The sequence below is a fragment of the Pyxicephalus adspersus genome, chromosome W, assembly GCF_032062135.1.
Source record: "Pyxicephalus adspersus chromosome W, UCB_Pads_2.0, whole genome shotgun sequence".
In the NCBI taxonomy this organism is placed as follows: Eukaryota; Metazoa; Chordata; class Amphibia; order Anura; family Pyxicephalidae; genus Pyxicephalus; species Pyxicephalus adspersus.
In genome coordinates, this window is record NC_092870.1 from 10,449,499 (window position 1) to 10,469,817 (window position 20,319).

Genomic DNA, 20,319 nt, shown 5'->3' on the forward strand with positions numbered 1-20,319 from the left:
AGAGTTGGAAGCTAAATTACAAATGAAGATGCATTAAGAGACTGTTTTGCAACAAGTGCATTGTAGTTGCACACAACACATGGACTGATGCACAGGATTGCTTGCCATTGACACTTTATTTTTTTTTTTTTTTTTTTTTTTTTTTTCCCCCCTACACAGTACAGCGCGATGTTCAGCTGTGTTGCCATGCAGTGTGCTTTGAAAAATGCAGCACGACTAAATTGTGACATATTGTGCATGGGCAGCCAATTCAAAAATACCACCCTGAAGCAAATATCCATTATGGGCAAATGTCCTAATAGCTGGTTTAGGAACTCTCAAAATAGTGAGGTTATTGTGTATTTTCCCTGTAATGTTTTTGTAAGGGACTATTTAACTATTCTACTATGACTTTGCACAGGGGTGAGCCCAAGACCTGGTATGGGGTGCCATCCTCTGCTGCTGAACAGCTTGAAGAGGTCATGAAGAAACTGACCCCTGAGCTCTTTGAGAGTCAGCCTGATCTCCTGCATCAGTTGGTCACGCTAATGAACCCCAACACACTAATGTCTCATGGTGTTCCGGTCAGTCATCCTTTCAATTTTAACACTTTTCTGCTGTTCTTTTTCTAACGATATGTTGTGCATTTTGCCACCCAGTATGTAGTAATTGATCATCTGTACTGTTCTCAAGTCCCCTTTTTTTTTTTTTTTTTTTAAGGTTGTGCGCACAAACCAATGTGCTGGTGAGTTTGTCATCACATTCCCAAGAGCCTATCATAGTGGCTTTAACCAGGGCTACAACTTTGCTGAGGCAGTGAACTTCTGCACAGCAGACTGGGTGAGTAAGAGGTGATGCATTGTCTCATTCCTATCCTATGGGTTTGACATTCAGGTTAATTTGCTTAAATATATAGCAATACAGCTGTTCCTACCAGGACAGATAAGGCTATTGTCGTTTCTTATTTAAACTAAGCTCAATCTTACACAGGTTTGTCCAAACACAGTAATTATGATTCCGAAAACTTTATGCAATTTCCTATATCATATGGGATCATGAAAGAAATAAATGGACTATTATTGCTGATCTCTGTAAAGGGGGGAAAAACATGCTTTGCCATTCGGCTGCTGATGAGTTTACCTGATATTTTTTAACAACATTGAAAATCTACTTACGATCCACGTAAATTTTTTGCGTTCCCTTTTTTTTTTTTTCTTTTTTTTGAAATTGTAATTTTTTGTACTTATTTAAAAATTTAATAAAGATAAAAACAATAGAAGATATAAAACATAGCAAGGCATCAGTATACGTATTTCCACATAATTATAAATAACCAGTGCAATCACAAAATAGTCATCTTAACTAACAAATGTTCATTAATAAAAAACAATAGGCGGAAAAAGGGGGGAGGGGAACCAATACTCAGGCCATCATAAGTGAATAGTGTTCATCCCAAGCCTCCCATGTACATTCAAACTTTTGTACCCTGTTCTGAGTACTGCTGTAAGGTATTCCATGAGACGGACATCCTAAATTTGGTCCATTGAAGGAGGAGAGGCTGACCTCCACCTAGTGAAAATAAGTGAGCTAGCTGCCACCAGAATATGTATGTGCATCTTAGAGAGGCCCCTAGGCACCCCAGATATTGGTAAACCTGATGCAGAGAAGGCTTTTGACAGGCTCAGTTGGTCTTTCATGTTTTCCACCCTTTTGCGTACTGGGCTCACTGGGCCTTTTTACCAAGCGATCTGTTCTATTTACTCGCTCCCTTCATCCAGATGCGTGATCATGTCTAGTTGTATATGTAGATGGGAGACATCCTGAACCAGCTGATTCACTTTAAGCCAATATTGTTGAATTTAGAGGTACATTGCCAATAAATATTCTCCAATGTTCCCCTATGTGTGCGACAGCGCCAACAGGTGAGATCAGTTCCCGAGAAAAGCCTATGAAGGATTGCCCCGACGTATGAACAGCTTACAGACACTATGAGCAGACAGACGTCCAAGAGGACATGCACCGCAAGTGTGCTGCCAGCTAGTATATACATAGGACTGGGACTCCTAAACCTCCAATCTCTCTAGGAGCACAGACAGCTTTCTGAGCCAGTCGATGTCTTTTATAGGCCCAGATAAAATTCAAAAAGTCTATTTGGAGCTGTCTCAGGGTGTGAGTGGGTGCAGTTACCGGGAGGGTCTCAAACAAAGAAGCTTCGGGACCAGCCTTATTTTTTTTAGATGCTATACAGCCCAAACAGGAATATGGGATGGTTCTTCCAATTCTGGAGGGATGTTTTAAGGTCTCTAATCAATGGAGGAAAATTCTCTCCATATAATAGGGAGTATGATGAAGTGATTTGTACACACAGATATCGAAGGGACTTCTGCTGCCAGCTAAAGGGGTATGTCTCCTGGAGGGATTTGAGTAACAAAGTGGCACAAACAGGGGCAGGGCCTCAGTCTTCTGGGAGTTAACCCAGAAACTGCTCCAAAAATTTGAAGCTCCATCCACAAATTGGGAAGGGTGACAAAAGGATTTGTTAAGGTAAGGAGGAGATATCATCTGCATAGAGCGAGATTTTAATGGATGTCCCCCTATCTGCACCCCTTGTATATCCGGATTAGAACGTACATGGGCAGCTAGGGGCTCAATAGAAAGGGCACATGGCAGAGGAGACAGGACAGTCCTATCGGGTTCCATTTTTAATGGGGGAGGAGGAGGAAGACGCATGGGGAAGTTTAACTGAGGCTGAAGGGAGCGAGTAAAGCGAACAGATCGCTTGGTAAAAAGGTCCAGTGAGCCCGGTACGCAAAAGGGTGGAAAACATGAAAGACCAACTGAGCCTGTCAAAAGCCTTCTCTGCATCTAAATCATAAAGCCATTAAAAAGCTCTGATATGGGAAGTTCTGTAAGGTAAGTTTTTAAAGTTTAAGTATGAAAGGCTGTCAGGGCCAGGGGCTTTATTGGACGGGAGTTGCTGGATAACTTTAGTAATTTCCTCCTCAGAAATAGGACTAAAAGGATGCTCCAAGTTTTCTACTGAAATTGTAGGCATCGCGACAACCGCCAGGTATTCATCAATTTTAGCCTAGGTGTGGGTTGCCTGTGAAGTCTGGGCTTTTGTACTATTTTGTAGAGTTGACTGTAAAAAGTCTCAAATTGGGAAGCTATACCTGGTGGATCATACAAAGGAGTGCCCATTTCATCCTTTAGGGCTGCCATATGTCATGAGCTCCGCAGTTTAAAGAGGTATTAGTAGGTGGTCTCAAGGCACGATGAGCCCTGTTGAACTTAATCGCTTGGGAGGAGGGCCTTCCAATAACATTATTGAATATAGCTTGAAGAACCGGTTTAAGATGTGCAGCTTGAGTGGCTTCAGGCAATCCGTGAACCTGTATATTGTGTCTACGTTCCCGATTGTCCAGGTCCTCTAGGTAGTGATACAAGTCTCAACTTATTATCCTACTCATGAGATTTATTCTCAAGGTGATCCATGTCCCCTTTAGCCTGCTGTATCTCCTCATCAAGGCCCTCTACTCTACCTGCCAGGGACTGGAGATCAGTGCACAAAGCTCCAATTTCTGACCTACATGTTGCCTGTACTTCAGATGTGAGGATTTGGAAGTCAGCCCTAGTGGGGAGACTTTGCAAATAATTTCTCTATTAGAGAAAAACCCAAATCCGTTGGTAGAAATGCAGGTGATCCATCACATAACCTCTGTGGGGCAGATGGGGCTGTATGATGTGGTGGGGAAGGAAGTGGGGTCTTTGGGACCTCATGTATCCTCCTATTAGACGTGTGGAGTGTCCATGGGAACATGGGCATGTGGACCTGGCAGAGCTGCAGGGGTTGAACAAGTCAGCCTTTGGTCATGGGTGGAGCCAGGACCAGCTACCACCGCAAATGTCTGCAGGTCTGGGCCTAAAGAGCGTTGTGAGGCAGAGGGAGAAGAGGCTTCCAAAAGCAAAGAGGGACTCACCGCTGGACCGTCTGGCGTGCAGCAAACTCCGGATCCCATTTGCATCGGAGGAGCGGGAGTGGTAAGCTGTTGTGACCAGCTTGGCAATCCCGGAGTCTCAGAACAAGCCTGGGAGTGCGCTGTCTCCTGCCAACCGGAAGTCAAGAGGATGCTCGGGCTCCCGCATGGCTGCCTGTGGGGAGGCCGCAGGAGGAAATTCGGAGATATAGTCCCGAATGGAGGTCTGAGAGGATCCGGACCGCTGCCACGGGTTGGAGGGAGTCTTCACTTCATTACAGCGCTTAGATTTTTCCCGTGTTCTGCCGGTAAGATTAAGGCTGTAGGTCGCCCAGATATGCCAGCACAAATCGGAGATCTTCTGAGCCCGCCAGGCCATGCCCCCATGACTTGTACATTTTTATCTCCCAGTTCTTCTGTAATCTCCTCACTCCTATTCTTTCTGATACTCTGGCTTGTGGGCAGGCTTTTTTTTTTTTTTTTTACAATGCAGGACTATTGGCTATTTTTGTAGTTAATGACCTCTGAGCTTGCTTAGGGAAAAGGTTTTTTCCTCAGGTCAGCTCTGAGGACATTCCCTACCATGCAGAACCAATAGTACTGGTAATATTGATAATTGTATTTGAGCGTTTAAAGATGTAAATATTTATATTAAAAAAAAAAAAAAAAAAAAGACAATTACTCACTACAAGTAAACCCCAATTTATTACAATTTTCAGATGAAAGATGCCGACTTCTGTGGGAATACACTTATTGCACTTGGCCAGAAAAAAAATATTAATAATAAACAGGATTTATATAGGGCCAACATATTATGCAGCTCTGTATGTTAAATAGGGGTTGCACATGACAGACTAATACAGACCGTGATACAGGAGGAGGACCCTGCCCCGAAGAGCTTACAATCTAGTAGATATTCCTAATGCTGAATATGTACCATAATGTATATAGGCAGATTCAATCCGTTTATTTCCTTGCTTTCCCCTTTTTCTCCATCAGCATGTTATATAAATGTCTTTCTGGGCAGACTCCATTGCATGCAGACCACTCTAGGTAAAGCCCACATGTAGGGCTAAGCTCTGATTTAAAAAAAAAAAAAAAAAAAAAAAAATCTCCAGGGGTAAGGACAGGTAAGCTGGAGAGGAAGGAGCTTATTGCTACTGGACATCCTTCAGTCTGAAAATTAGGAGGGGCTTTTTATGATTTGAAATCAGGTATGCGGTTTTAGATAAAGACCCTGTGCTCCATTGGCTAATAGATTGTAAAATTTGAGTATTAAAGTGTGAGTGGTAGTTAAAGTTTTGAATAGAACTTATGTGCCAAAGCAGGGTTTTTGGCACAATAAATATATTGCCCCTGATTCATCATTGAAATCCGCGATCGCGGGAAGCGCGATAATACGCGCGACCCGCGATCGCGGATTACCGCGGTCCGGGACTCGAGTGCGCGCGTCCACTCGCATCCTGAATCTGCCGGCCGGATCGCCAGTAAAAAGCTGTCGGATAAGCGCGGCTCCGTGCGCGAGCTTTTCCGGTTGTTGAATAGCGCGATCGCGCGCGATTCCGGATCGCTAATACGAATGCGCGACCGATAATCCGATTTTGCTTGATGAATCAGGGGCACTGTATTCAATAAATAGCAATACAGAACATATCTGTTCAAATAGGCCACAATAAATTCTAGTGGTCTATATAGTGTCACTTTGGCCCTAAGCACTATACATACAACATCTAGCAAGTTACTCACATAAATCGCTATTCGTATTTTATACCTTCTGATAACAAATATTATTCGTGTTGACCGTTGTACCCGGTGCTTTTCGCTCTATTTGGCTTCCTCAGGGGTAGAGGTATGTCGGCGCATATTTGACGCTTGCAGTTAATACGTATAGTCTTGGTATATGGTTCAAAGTGCTTTTTGAAGAGGTCAGGAAGGGATAGTGCCACCAGACTGAATTTAAGTAATGTGAGAATATTATTTCCCTGGCAACGGGAAAGTATGTACTGTAGCAGGCTGGCATGGATCCCAGTGAGTATGGTTAGGGATCATACAGTTGCCCCAGCAGAACCTTGGCATTCTCCAAGTGAATAGAATGAGAGAGTAGGGAGGGTCAGCACATAGGAGGAAACCTTGCAAACATTGGTTATTGTGCTGTATTATATTAGCATTATTCTGTAGTAATTGAAGCTGTTCTTTTAATTGGGTTTGTAGATTTTTCAAATAGTTTTACTATTTGTTTAAGAAACTGGATGCCGGTCGCAATGTGTGATTTGTTGCTAACGTGATAATATAATTTGATACACTTTATAAAAAGAGTTTCTTGTGGAGTGGTAACGCATTTTTTGATTGAATGCGTTGGGGTATAATGGTGTGGACAAGCCGGCAGCAGCGTAGAGTACAACGGTCAACATGAATAATATTTGTTATCGGAAGTTATAAATACGTATGGTGATTTATTGTGGCCTATTTGAAATTATATGTTCTGTATTGCTATTTATTGTAAAAAATATATTTATTGTGCCAAAAACCCTGCTTTCTCTTGTTCCTTATTTTACTAATGGATTGTAATTTTTTTTTTTTTTTTCTCCATCCCCCCCCCCCAAGCTCCCAACAGGCAGAAAATGTATTGAGCATTACCGCCGCCTCCGGCGATACTGTGTCTTCTCCCATGAAGAGCTTATTTGCAAGATGTCTGCATGCCCAGAAAAATTGGACCTCAGTCTGGCTTCAGCAGTACACAAGGACATGCTCTTGTTGGTACGGCAGGAGCGACGTTTGCGGAAAGCGCTGATGGAGAAAGGAGTCACAGAAGCAGAACGAGAAGCCTTTGAGCTACTTCCTGATGATGAAAGACAGTGTCAGAAGTGCAAGACAACCTGCTTCCTGTCTGCATTGGCCTGTTACAACTGCCCTCAGGGCTTGGTGTGTCTGTATCACATTGATGACTTATGTCAGTGCTTGCCTTCTCGACAGTATCTCAGGTAATTGTATTGTCCATGGAATGACCTGTTCTGGAAGACTGCGTGTCATGTTCACCGTCATGTATTTTTTCAAAATTAAAGCTTTGAGGTGTAAGGAAAACAAATCTCCTCATCTAGTTATTTTAGAAGGTTAAACCCCTGGCCATATTCTTGTTTAACATCCCGTTCCAAAACTATTGATCTCTTTGTTGCGGCGAATGCCTCCATTCTACTTGGAACGCTTTCCACAAGATCTTGAAATCTTTGTCCCTGCAGCCTAAAGAACCTTTGTATGTCATGTACTGATGGTTAAAGAGAAGACCTGGTTTACAATCAATGTTCAAATTCATGTTCTAAGGTGTTCATTAGGGGTTAATAAAAGTATATAGTGCCAACATATAATGCAGCACCGTACATAAAATGGGGGTTGCAAAAAAAAAAAAAAAAGTCTTGGAGAGCTGTGCGTTTGAGGAAGTAATTAGGTCATTGGAGTAGTGAAGAGATCGGTTAGGCGTGTATTTTGCACCTCCTGTTGAGGTATTTGCAGGCAATGCACAGAAGCTTAAATTTGATTTGAAGGGGAAATGGAAGCCAATGAGAGAACCACAAAGAGGTATAGCAGAAGAGGAGTGGAGGGAAGGATGGATAAGTATGGCTGCCGCATTCATAGTATATTGTAGATGGGTAACATGGCTGACTGTCAGTGATTATTTACAGGTGGAAGGAGTGGATATGGTTGGAGTGGCATGGTGGGCAGAGACATTGTGTCTGATTTGGACGATTTTTATACAAATCCAGGTGGTTTCTTGATTAAGATTCATCCCATAGGCCTAAGGAGGAAATTGCAGAGTATAGAAGTTTCAATTCTGTTCAGTTCCTATTCTGTTCAATTCCCTGTATTGGTCTCAAAGCACCTACAATTTGGCATTTGAAATTTGGGTAAATGACCATGCCTGATGTTGAAATAGTTATCCTTAAGGGCTTTGTGCAGGCCACTTGTGATCCTCCACACCAGAATGGTAAAACTTTTGTATTAAGGAGGGGATTATAGTTAATAGTTCTGCTAAAACAGCGAAGGGCCTTACCCAAACTGTTGTAAGGTCATGTGTCAAAAATCTTTGCATGCTATAGCATAATTTGTAACCTTCAATAGTAAACTTAATACATTGGAGGGCTAAATGCATACTTTACAAATCCGGAACAGGATGCACTCAAAGACGAAACGAATCATTTGGACACCCTTTGACTTAATCAGGAATGCAGATGGCAGATCAGAAGAATGAGGTTTACCTTCTACGTGCCCATTTTTATGAACCATAAATAATTGTCTAATATGGTATCCTTCATGTTTCTCTTAGTACAAGCTTTCTTTAAAAGAATCTTATTGTAAGAGAACATGAAGGCTGCTAACTATTCTGCAAATTCTGGTTATCTTTCTGTAATGCCAGTGCTCTGATAAATTTTAGGTTAAATCACTAACCTAAAACCAAGCTGCAAACACAAACTTTAATTTGATTCAAATAGGTTGTTTTTATTTTTTCGGAATGAGGAAGCTATGACATTTTACACTTTTGGTACAGATTTTCAGTACGCTAAAGATTTCAATATTGTGTCCGTTCTATGTCTGTTGATATCCGTCAAGTGGTTGGTGGGTAGGTTTTCCTGACCCAATTAATTGACTGTTGAGGATGTTATGATAGAAATAGTTGTTTAGTAATTATTTGTTAAGCTTGAATTAGTAATTTCTAAAAGCCTGATGTCATGCTCGGTCTCATTTCCTGTAGCTTTATAGCAGACTAATTTGCATGTGGAATGCTGTTTTTGTGCAGTTTTTATGTTGTTTTTTTTGGCATGGTAGCATGACATTTGTAGGCTTTTTCTTTCACTCTCAAAAGGTTCAATGTTTTAAAGATTGTCTGAAGTCATACATGTAAACGGTTTGCAAGGTCGGATTGATGTGAATGGTGTAATGCACTGTCAGACTTCTGCCATAATATTTGTTTATACAATGTTGTACAGATTGAGCTATAATTTGTTTGGATTGTTAAATTCAGGTATCGTTACACCCTGGATGAGCTTCTGGCTATGTTACACAAGCTAAAAGGTCGGGTGGAATCCTTTGACACCTGGGCGAATAAAGTGCGACGTGCTTTGGAATTCCGAAATGTCGGCAGGACAGGTAGAGTCCTAACTCCTCTTTATTCTGTTTTTGTTATGGGGGGAGGGTTGGTGTGTGTGTGTGTGTGTGTGTCTGTGTCTCAGTCTCAATTTATTCTTTTTTTTTTTCCAACTTTTAAGAGCTGGAACATTTGCGAGTCCTTAAAGCGGAGGCAGTGGAGAATAAATTTGCTCAGAATGATTTATTACAGGAGCTGAAGGATACCATCAAAGAGACTGAATTGTGTATTAACGAGGCCAAGAAACTTCTTGATAATCCATACTTGGACAGGTTTGTAGTTGTATGTCAGCAAATATCTATATTTATGCAGGTGGTCCAATTTAGATGAAATGATCTTTAATTGTTTACACCTGTACTAATTGTATTTTCCACCAAAAAAACACGGGACAATACTGCATGTGTGTGTCATTGATGACAAACTGCAGATTGCTTGTTTCACTGGTATCAACATCAAACTGTTATATGCATAGCAATCTTCAGCTTACACCCCTTACACAAACTCCTGACCTGGTTATGTGTAGTCTGCTGTCCTGTCTGTCTTTTATCGGAGAGCTGGGTTCTAATGTTTGCGTGCATCATTTTAAACTGTGGTTTTCCTTAGCAATGTTATCAGAAGTGTATTTTATTCAATCCTTTTTAATGTAACCTATGATACATTTGTTGCATCATAATTTAATACTGGGTGAGACATTCACTTTGCATGTGGTTTAATTTGTTACTCTGCTCTGTTTGCTGTAGGAGTAGTGCTGCAGCCATATCTTTGAACAGCTTGAATAAGCTTATCCATCGTATCCAAGCTCTTCCATGCGTGTTCAATCAGCTGCCAAGACTAGAGGTAATTCTTTGGTCAGGTAACATCAATTGATACATGGATTACAGTCAAGTCGAATTAAAGTACAACTGGATTTCTTTTTGTATGTAAAGGTAACACCTTTACAATGATCATGCCATTGCTTTATGAATATACAGACTATTGCAGCAGCACAAAATGGCTCCCGTTGTCCCTCCAGCAATGCAGATATGAGAGCTGCAGCTCTTATTCACAGCTGCATACTGTGTCTCTCTCTCTCGCCTGTCTCTGTCTCTCTCTCGCCTGTCTCTCTCTCTATATATATATGTGTGTGTATATATATATATATATGTGTGTGTGTGTGTGTATATAATATATATATAATGTGTGTGTATTTATAATGTGTGTGTGTGTATATATTTCCACTTTAACACAGCCTTATTTTTCAGACAAAAGCATCCACCTGCAACACTTGAAGCAATCATTAAAGAAGCAGAGAACATTCCTGTACAGCTTCCCAATACGCTAAGTCTAAAAGAAGCTCTTTGTAAAGCCAAAGCCTGGAGTGCTGATGTGGATGAGATACAGGTAATGAGAAATATAAACCACTGTATAATTACTATGCTTCATACAGAGTAGCAAAGGCCACCTTTTAATGGAAACTAGAGTTCACCTAAAGTATTTATTTGCCACCACTTCACACATGTTACTACTGTGATAGGGCTCAGCCATGGCTGGAGATAAGAGAATGGGTGTCACTTGACTGCTGTCCTCTATTCCATGATTCCACCTGACTACATTTGTTGCCAGTGGCAATAAAGTAGACCTTTTGCTTTGCCCTGCCCATCTGTTGGACGTATAAGTAGTCTGCTCTGCAGATTATTAATTCCTAGGGCATTAAAGTGGTTGCGAGCGTTCTGCATTTAATGAATAACAAACAGCCCTGTAATAGTAAGCGTCATTTTGATACATACGTGGCATGCAAGTACAAGTCTAGTGTGGATCAGGGACATGTAGTTTGTAAATGTGTATTTGTTTTGGTAGAATTTTAGTAAAATTTGTTTTGCTGTTGAATAACTGACTTCAAAAACTTTATATGGGTTTATTATTTTTTATTTTGTAGCGTGGGGATCATTACCCTTGCCTGGATGACTTAGAAGGGCTGGTGGCTGTGGGTCGGGACTTGTCAGTGAAAATGCAGGAGCTGCATCAGCTTGAGGTAGAAGTGGCTGCTGCACACTCCTGGAGAGACAAAGCTGCCAAGACCTTCCTAAAGAAGAGTTTGTGTTTTACCCTATTGGAGGTACCAAGTACTTGCCAGTTGACTTTTATTCTTAAATGTATAATTTATTTGTATTTAATACTCATTCTAAAGGGATTGTTTGACTTAACTTTGTAACTATTTGTTGAACTGTGCTTTAAAGTAAATCTAAAGCCAAAACTTAGAGTAGTGTTACACTACTTGGTACCGGAGAAGGGTCAGGTGTTTTATTTTTGCGAAAAGCATTAGATTGCAGTTTAAAAGTAAAATTGGACTGTAGTTTACTCAAATGGTGTTGTCATTTTCCGCTTTAGGGAATGACTGTGATATGTGCATGTAGTCTCAGTGGGTATATTTATGCATTTTAATGCATTTAGGAAATGTGTCAAGAGGTGTGACTGGAAAAGTTTGTAGTATGGAATGCTAAACCCGTCAGGACCTGGAGCTTTCCCTGCTTTGGAGGTGGAAATGGCTATGGCCAATTCTTCAGATTTGATGGGGATCTCTAAGCCTTCCATCCCTTCCTCTGGCAGATTGGGCATGCCAGATCTTTCTAAATGAAAGATTATACGTTTGAGGTGCGTTATCGCTGGATCATCTGGAGGAAAGAGGTTATATATATATATATATATATATATATATATATATATATATATATATATATATATATATATATATATATATATATATATATATATATATATGGGTTTGAGTGTGCCTAGCCCGATACGTATAAAAAATAGGAACAGTAGAAGACTGTACCAACTTGAGCAGATTGAAAATAAAAGGTGGAGATAACTCTATTCCCAATGTGTTTCGCCCATTGCGGGCTTCCTCTGGGAATTTAGGAGTTGAATGTACTAAAGTAACATATAATACAGGTGTGTCTTTAACTTACAGCAGTTGTTGCATTAACATTGCATATCCTTAATCAAAAATATCAAAATGGTAAACTTACTTTAGTCAACCAATGAAGGATCATACCAACTGTGTATGCAAGGTAAGAAATAATGTAGCCAAATGGCTGTATGTTATATATTCTAGGTGAAATAAAAGATAGTGTTAGACAGTCATCCAGTGACTATGCGGACAAATAATGTCAAATTTCCTTACTTGTATGCTGGCCGTATGTTGAGTGTTATCAATAAAAGGAAGCCTGAAAGGCGTATTAACATGTTAAAGAAGGCTAGATGATTACCATTGCTAACAGCCGTCACAGTTTTTACTGACGACGAGCGGACCTTCCTTTTTTGAAGGAACTACTTCTTAATATCTTTAGTAAATAAAGTGGGGCATGTAATGTTTAAATAAGTCTGTATATATCTAATACTCATTAATGAATGTAGATAGTAGTTAATATTGGAGTCCTGTAATTAAAGGACATACCTCCTCTTTATTGTTGGAATATTCACCGGGTGGTTTGATTTTCCCTCCGGAAAGTAGCCGTACGTGAAGCACTACAAGAATATAATTATAAGAGTTGTATAGTCTAGAAAAATCGATAACCATTCCTAATTGGAAAGGTATCCAGGAATAAAATGGGATTTATTAAAATACGTATATTGGTGATTACTAAAATATACAGGGTGTCTACATACATACATGGTATGTGGATTGCACAAAAAATTGAAGAGATATAAGAGAGTTTAAAAGGATATAAGGAACCTTTGCATGCATGTATGGTGCATCCATTAAATCATGAAAGATTGTAATATGGTATGAAGATCGTTAGATATACTGATATGCTATGTGAAGGCTCCACCATCATCGGACATAGCTAGCTTATTGCCACGGGACTGGTGGTTGATACCAGTGATATACTTTTATTATTAACATTAAAAAGCGATAAACAGTTTGCTGAAGCTTTAACACGATCTAGCTGACCTCTCGCGCATAATTACATGCAATTAACAATGTGTTAAGTAAATAAGCCATGATTGACGCGTAGTAATGTACAGGGAAACAAATTAATGCAGTATTCACAAAATATATTGTTGCATTAGTTGTATCCAGGTTATTGTCCTTCTTATTGGACAAATACCTATAAGTGTTTCACATATTGTAAGGGAAAGTTACAATGTATTCAGACAGGGAAAAAAGATACAAAGTAACTACACCTCAAACACCTCAGATGTGGTAACTGAAACTGCTCTTAGTAAATATACAGTGTATTCAATATCATATGTGGAGAGTATAGTTACATTGAAAAGCACTCATAGCTGACAACAATGTTATAACAATCACATAGTACGGAGTCAGAAGTTATAAAATATCCAAGGAATGCTTGATCTATAATATGGTGCACTTATAGTATACAATGTGTATATGTATCCCAAAAAATCATGTAATAATTTATCCAATTTATATCCAATAAAATGGATATTTTGGGAAAAGTATCCTGTTAATTCTGAAATTAAAACCGATATTTGAACACTAGTCAGTCTTGCAATGGCATATTAATTTCTTTGAGAAGTATATAGCTGAGGAATGTAATCAGGTGCGAATTGGAATCAACTATTTCCCAAAGGTAAAAACCCTGAAGTTATCAAAGGAGAATGGGAAATGGTGCATAATAAATGCTCTAAATCACTTATGCAAATCATGATTAACTATTTTAAGCAAGAATTGATCACTTTGAATCACCACTTAACAGAAATTCACTCCAAAAATTTGGATACTATTAACTCAGCTGTCTTAAAAGACAAATACTTAATACTAAAAACTCGGAAAAATTCAATACGAATATCTTTAACAAAAAAGAGAATAAATTCCAGAAAGATAAATGGTCATTTACCAAACACTAAGCATATAATTGGTATTCTTCTTATCCCAAACACGTGAATGACCCTTCACCAACCACTTCTGACTTCCAATCTAAGCCCTCAACAACAAAAAAAATCACCATCTAATACGACAACCTCAGCCCCTACTCAACCTAAGGACAAATACAGGAAGGAGACCGCACAACTACACCCTCACAATATGGATCGAAAGGAACCATCGACCATGGTTTCCAACACCTATCGAAACCTAGGAAAATAACGCTAAAAAAGTGATTCTAGTCTCATTGATCCAAAATGGAAACCGTCACTAACCTCCCTTGACATTCCCTTACTCTACACCATCCCATCAGATTTTTCTCAATTACAAATACTGGATACAACTTTAGACAAAGGACTGCCCACACTCCACAAGGTACCAGATGACCACTTGACAGTCCAGTTCCCCCACCCAAAGCAAAAGACCTCCCACCCATACTATCTCATTATGCTCTACCACTCCCTACTTCATCATTCTGTCCTTCCTCTAACTTTTCTTTGCTCAAAACCTCACTCTGAAAGTGATGTTTAACAAATCGCAACTACAACAGAAATTTACTATCCCACCTGAATTTAACACTTTCAATACACGATTTTAAGAATCTCAAAATCCACCACAAACTCCTAGAGGAGAACAATACAAACAACCAGGAATCCTAAGCTATGTCTCTCCCTCAATATAGAGAAGATCAAACAATATCCATTCCCGTAAGATGGGTCCACGTTTTTTCATTCTTTATCACAATTTCCCCATATTCAGACCTTCACCAATCTGATTACTCAAGAAATATGAAAACTGACCCCTGACACTAGTCGAGTTTCCCAGAATCAGGACCCTATCCTTCGCAAAGCATGGAATAACCGTAGAAGTAACCAACACATTGTAATCAAACCCTCAGACAAAGGGGGGAATATTTTAATACTAGACCAGTCCCATTACAAAGTTATTTGGTATAGAATTCTTCACAATACTGAGTGGTATAAGGCAATCTTCTCTAACATCATCTATTTCTTAGGCCCAATATTATTCTATAATAAATGATGCCTACATGAGAGGCACTATTGATCTAAAAATGAAGAATTATCTCGACAATAAATACCCAACTATGCTCTCCCGAAGGTACACAAGGATCTATGAAATCCATCAGGGAAATTTAAATTATTTTGTATTGGATTCAATACAAAACTGTATTGAATTCAATACAAAGTTTTTTATTTATATATATATATATATAACAGGCTTCAATATTTTTGATTTATTTATGCACCCTTGTTTTAACAGATTTTTGTGTTTTTTTTTATTTAAAGTTTATTATTAAATGTATTAACCACCTGGGCGTTACACTGAGGTCTAGATTTCTGTACCAAAAGCTTTACAGGTTTTAATGAATTTTTTTTTTTTTTGAATTTCCCGCCCCGCCTCCCGCCCGCACCGACGCATGCAGCGACATCACCGGGAAACCCCGGTGATCGTCACTGCACTCGCCGGATGAAGAAAGAAGACAGAAGACGTGTCCGGAGGAGCTGCGGGGAGAAGGTAAGTATTTTTTTTTGCGATCGACGCTGGATCATCGCACGGAGGGAGAAGAAGCCGGCCGGCTTTTTCTTCCCGGAGAGGACACCAGACGCTGGAGGACGACGCTGGAACGCGACGGATGGACGATCGCAGCGGGACCAGGTAAGTGATCGATAAACCCGAACTTTTCTCACTGTATTTTCATACAGTGAGAAAAGTTCGGGCTTATCGAAAATAGTAACTTTTTTTTTAGCCCGTACCAAGGTCGGGCTTATCGGTCAGATGGTTAAATATTGGACATTTTTCAGTGGGTTATGCCTAAGAATTACAAGCCTACAATGTAAAATAAATTTTCATGAAAAAACAATGTACCGCTTTTAGATACATAAATCTGGACAGAAATGAATCGCCTAAGAGGTTAAAAGACACAATCGAACTTTTAAAATTCACTTCAAACCTACACTTTTCCGCCCAAATTGCTATTATTGACTATAGATGTGAAGCCTTTATATTGTAGATTCCGCACCAAAAAGGAATAGATGATATTCGAAAAATCCTACAAAAACTCTACCCAATGAATATTTAATGTACAGCGCTATATAAATCCTTTTAGAATTTCATCAATGTGTGTCCAAATATTTATGGACCTAACTGTATATAGGAAAGTGACCGCAGGTAACGCCATCCTACATGTGGCAAGTGCCCACCCCACACCTCTAAAAAGTATACCCCCTAGTCAATATCTTAGACTAAGACCAAACTGCACTGAAAATGCAGATTTTGACAAAGAATCAAAAGCTTTCTGAGACCGATTGCTCCTAAAAGGATATAGCAAAAAGTTATTGAAAAGAGCATATCAGGCCAAATCCCAAGAACGACAGGACCTAATATTCCGTAACAAACCTTCAAGCCCAGACGAAACTATAGGAATTATCACTACCTTCAAAAAACAACATAATACCTTACAAAGCATTTTGTCCAAACATTTGCACATTTTATTAGGGGACCCAAACACATCTAAGTTCTTATATCAGAAACCTCATATCTCCTTTCGCAAATCCCCATCACTCAGAGACACACTGGTTTCAAGCCACTACCTTGAAAACATACCCACAGATAGGGTTACTATGCTTCCAGGCACTTACAGATGCGGTAAATGTCCTCAATGTCAATGGATTAAGGAAGATTGATACACTCCACTCCCCAATAAAAAAGTGCACAATTTTGGAACATCATGTGGATTGCACATCCACGGGCATTGTTTATCACCATAAAATGTGGGTGCTAATATGTAGGCAAGACGAAACAAGCCTTCTGCAAAAGAATTTATGAACATATTTACACAAAACTGGAAAAATGCTTACACCAATTAGCCGCCATGTTGGCACAAAGCACAACTTTGATACCCTGAGTATTTCTTTTTCGGTCCTGGATAAGTCTTTATTTACCCTGATGTTTTGTATTTTATATATTAAATGTAGCATTATTTTCATGAAACTTTTTAATTTGCTTTCTCTTTCTTCAAGCATTAGAGAATTTGTAAAACAACCATATCTTGCATATTTTGGTATTAAACTGGGGGACCAAGATAAGTATTGGGCTTCCCATATGGTATGCAAAACTTGTGTAGGTTGGAAAAATAGAAAACTAAATAGTTTGAAATTTGGTGTACCTATGGTATGGTGAGAATCCAAAAATATTCATAATTGTTATTTTTGTGCTGTGAATGTAAAAAGTTTCAATCGTTACAAGAAAAACAAGTGGTAGTACCCGGATTTGGAATCCGCAAGACGACCTGTGCCTCATGGTGCTGATGTTCCCACACTAGTGTTCTGTACACTCCCTGATATTCCTGTATCCGACATGGAGGGTATACAGGGTTTGGAGTTTAATATAGGAGTTAGCAGTGCAACTGAATATTAAGGAAGTGTTTAATCAAACCAGCAGTTCTCCCAAGAAGAGCTCAGTGATTTAATGCGTGACTTAAGTCTGTCAAAACAAGCATCAACAAGCAACTTTTAACATCCAGGCTAAAAGAAAAGAACTTTCTGAGACCTGAAGTTAAAATTAACGGTATATAGCTCAAAAGGTGACACTCCTACCATATTTCAATGAAGATGGAGACGTTGTGTACTGTTGTAACATCCCTGGACTACTAGCCCATATGGGAGTACCAGAATTCCAAGCACAAGACTGGCGGCTGTTCAGAATTGTTCCCCAGTGTAATTCGTGTTTAACCTCCCCAGCAGTAAGCCCGATTGTAACTCTGGGTAAAAAAAAAACAAGCTGAAAGTTAAAAAAATAAAAATAAAAAAAATAAACATTTACCTGGTCCCATCAGCGTCCTCCAGGGTCCTGCAATCCTCTGGCCGCGTCCTCTTCGTCGATCTGTCCCCCGGCGAGTGGGGCAGCCGACCTTAAAATGGTATGCTTCCTTTTTGGTCAACAACGTGGATACACCAAGTATCCCTGTTATCTGTTCATGTGGGACAGCAAGTTCGTGAGAGGCATTGGGTGGAAAGGAATTGGCCTCCAGGATCTGCCCTAAGACCAGACAAACATTCTACATGAGCCACTTGTTGATAGAAAGAATATTATATTCCCGCCTCTGCACATGAAACTGAGCCTGAAGAAGCAGTTTGTTAAAGTTTTGCCAACTGAAAGACTGTTTCAAGCACCTCATTTTGGCATTTCCTAGCCTGTCATTTGAAAAAAATAAAGGCCACTGTGTTTGATGGTCCACAGATTCGCCAGCTCATCAAAGATGAACATTTCATCAGGACAATGTCAGAAGTCTAAAATTAATGCTTGGTTATCATTCAAAGCCATTGTCAAGGACATTCTTGGAAACGCACTAGCAAATTATCACACAGAAATTGTCCAGAAACTCTTGGAGAGCTACAAAATGCTTGTAAAAGTCAAAGTAACAATAAATCCTTTGTATAAAAAAAAGAATAAATGGAAAATAAAATTTAAATAAACACTACATTCAAGTTATTTTTTTCATTGTATGTAAAATTTGTATGTTTTTTTGACAAAAATGTAGGATACCCTGTATCATAAAAACTGGATGTGATAGCGAAAAACTGGGGTAATTTTTGAATACACCACCCAAAAATTAGTAAAAAAACAAGTGTAAGATCTAACTCAACAAAAAATGCGTTCCCCAGTGTTATCATTCCGGAGGTAGGTTTCCTGTACATTCAATTAACATTAAATTAGGAATTGTTATTGATTTTTCTAGACTGTACAACTCTTATAATTATGTTCTTGTAGTGCTTCACGCATGGCTACTTTTCCGGAGGGAAAATCAAACCACCTGGGGAATATTCCAACAATAAATAGGAGGTACGGCCTTTAAATACAGGATTCCAATAACTACTATCAACATTTATTATTTAGTATTCAATATAAACAGACTTATTTAGACTTTACATGCCCCACTTTATCATCGCTAACAGCCGCCACAGTTGCTACTGACGACGAGCTGACTTTTTTGAAGGAACTACCTTTTAATATCTTAAGTAAACATATACCCTTCTTTAACACTCTATTTTAAGGTTGTTTCACCCTTTATGAAGTGTCGTAACACCTAATGCTAATTCAACATCATCCTCTTTTTGACTGCGGCCAGCAAGTAAGCAAATTTGACATTATTTGTCCGCTTAGTCACTGGATGACTGTCTTTTATTGCACCTAGAACGTAAAACAGTCATTTGGCTACAATATTTCTTATGTTGCATATGTGGTCGGTATGATCCTTCATTGGTTGACTAGTAAGTTTAGTTTACCTTTTTCATATTTTTAATTGATATGCAATGTGAATGCAACAATTGCTTGTAAGCTTATGACACTCACATGTATTATATGTTATTTTAGTACTTTGAACTATTAAATCCGCGTTGGGGATAGTTACCAGAAACTGTTTTCCACCCGCTTAAGTTTGTATAATCTGACCACAGACTTTGTTCTTGTTTTAAAAAAAAACTCTGTGAATATTACCTTAAGCATAGCAGAGTTTTGTACTACTTAGACCAGTGTTTACCTTTTTTGAGCGGGGCACATTTTTTACATTGAAAAAATCCTGCAGCACACCACAAATAAAAATGTTACAAAATGACACTCTGTAGCTAATTCTCTTGTCTCTAAGAATAAACAAGGAAATTAAGCTGAAAAAACGGGAAAGGAAGCAAAGAAGGCTTTATATTTAAAAGGCACAAAAAGAATTGTAAATAAAATCAGTCATTTTTTATTGAATACAAAATCATTAAAAATTAAAACGATAATCTCTATTCATACAATAAGGTTTACTTTCCACTCTAATTTTTGGTAGAGGAAGTTACAAACTTGCATATATTTCAAGCATAGCAGGACGGGGTCTAATCCTGAAGCGTTTCGCCCAGAAGCTTCCTCGGGATATATAGACCCTGGAATTGCAGTAATACAATCGGATTATAATACATATGTGACATACAGAGTAAAATTATGCAGGATACAGCATAATTAAAAGTGGTAGGGAAGTGGTAAAGCCTTACTTGGGTGTTTGAGGTGATATTCGAGCGGTTGTGTGGAACAAAAAAAATCTTATTTTAAGAAGAGTTGGTATTAAGGAGATCTAATGAAAAAATGATAGTAGTTACATTAGGGTTTGTGGCCTATTAAAAAGGAGTACATTGATTTCCATAAGTGTGAGTTATTGTACTTACTGGTGACTTATTCAAAGCTGTAATAAATGTGGGTACAGAAGTTGAGATTCCTTTTTGTCAGGAAATTGTTTAAAATATATATAAAGTAATATAATTGTGTGTATTAGCAAAACCTTGGATATCTGTGTGTGT

The 20,319-nt window shown here is 38.9% G+C and overlaps 1 protein-coding gene across 1 annotated transcript in view; it reads left to right on the top strand.

The window, feature by feature from the left end:
- The window catches only part of LOC140342788 (lysine-specific demethylase 5C-like), a 49,347-nt gene that overhangs the window by 11,781 nt on the left and 17,247 nt on the right, over positions 1-20,319 (top strand). The window contains exons 12-19 of the mRNA XM_072429139.1: positions 401-563; positions 700-819; positions 6,561-6,937; positions 8,971-9,095; positions 9,215-9,365; positions 9,834-9,930; positions 10,270-10,473; positions 11,009-11,188. Of these exons, the coding sequence (XP_072285240.1) occupies positions 401-563; positions 700-819; positions 6,561-6,937; positions 8,971-9,095; positions 9,215-9,365; positions 9,834-9,930; positions 10,270-10,473; positions 11,009-11,188 (1,417 nt within the window). The remainder of the gene's footprint in view (positions 1-400; positions 564-699; positions 820-6,560; positions 6,938-8,970; positions 9,096-9,214; positions 9,366-9,833; positions 9,931-10,269; positions 10,474-11,008; positions 11,189-20,319) is intronic.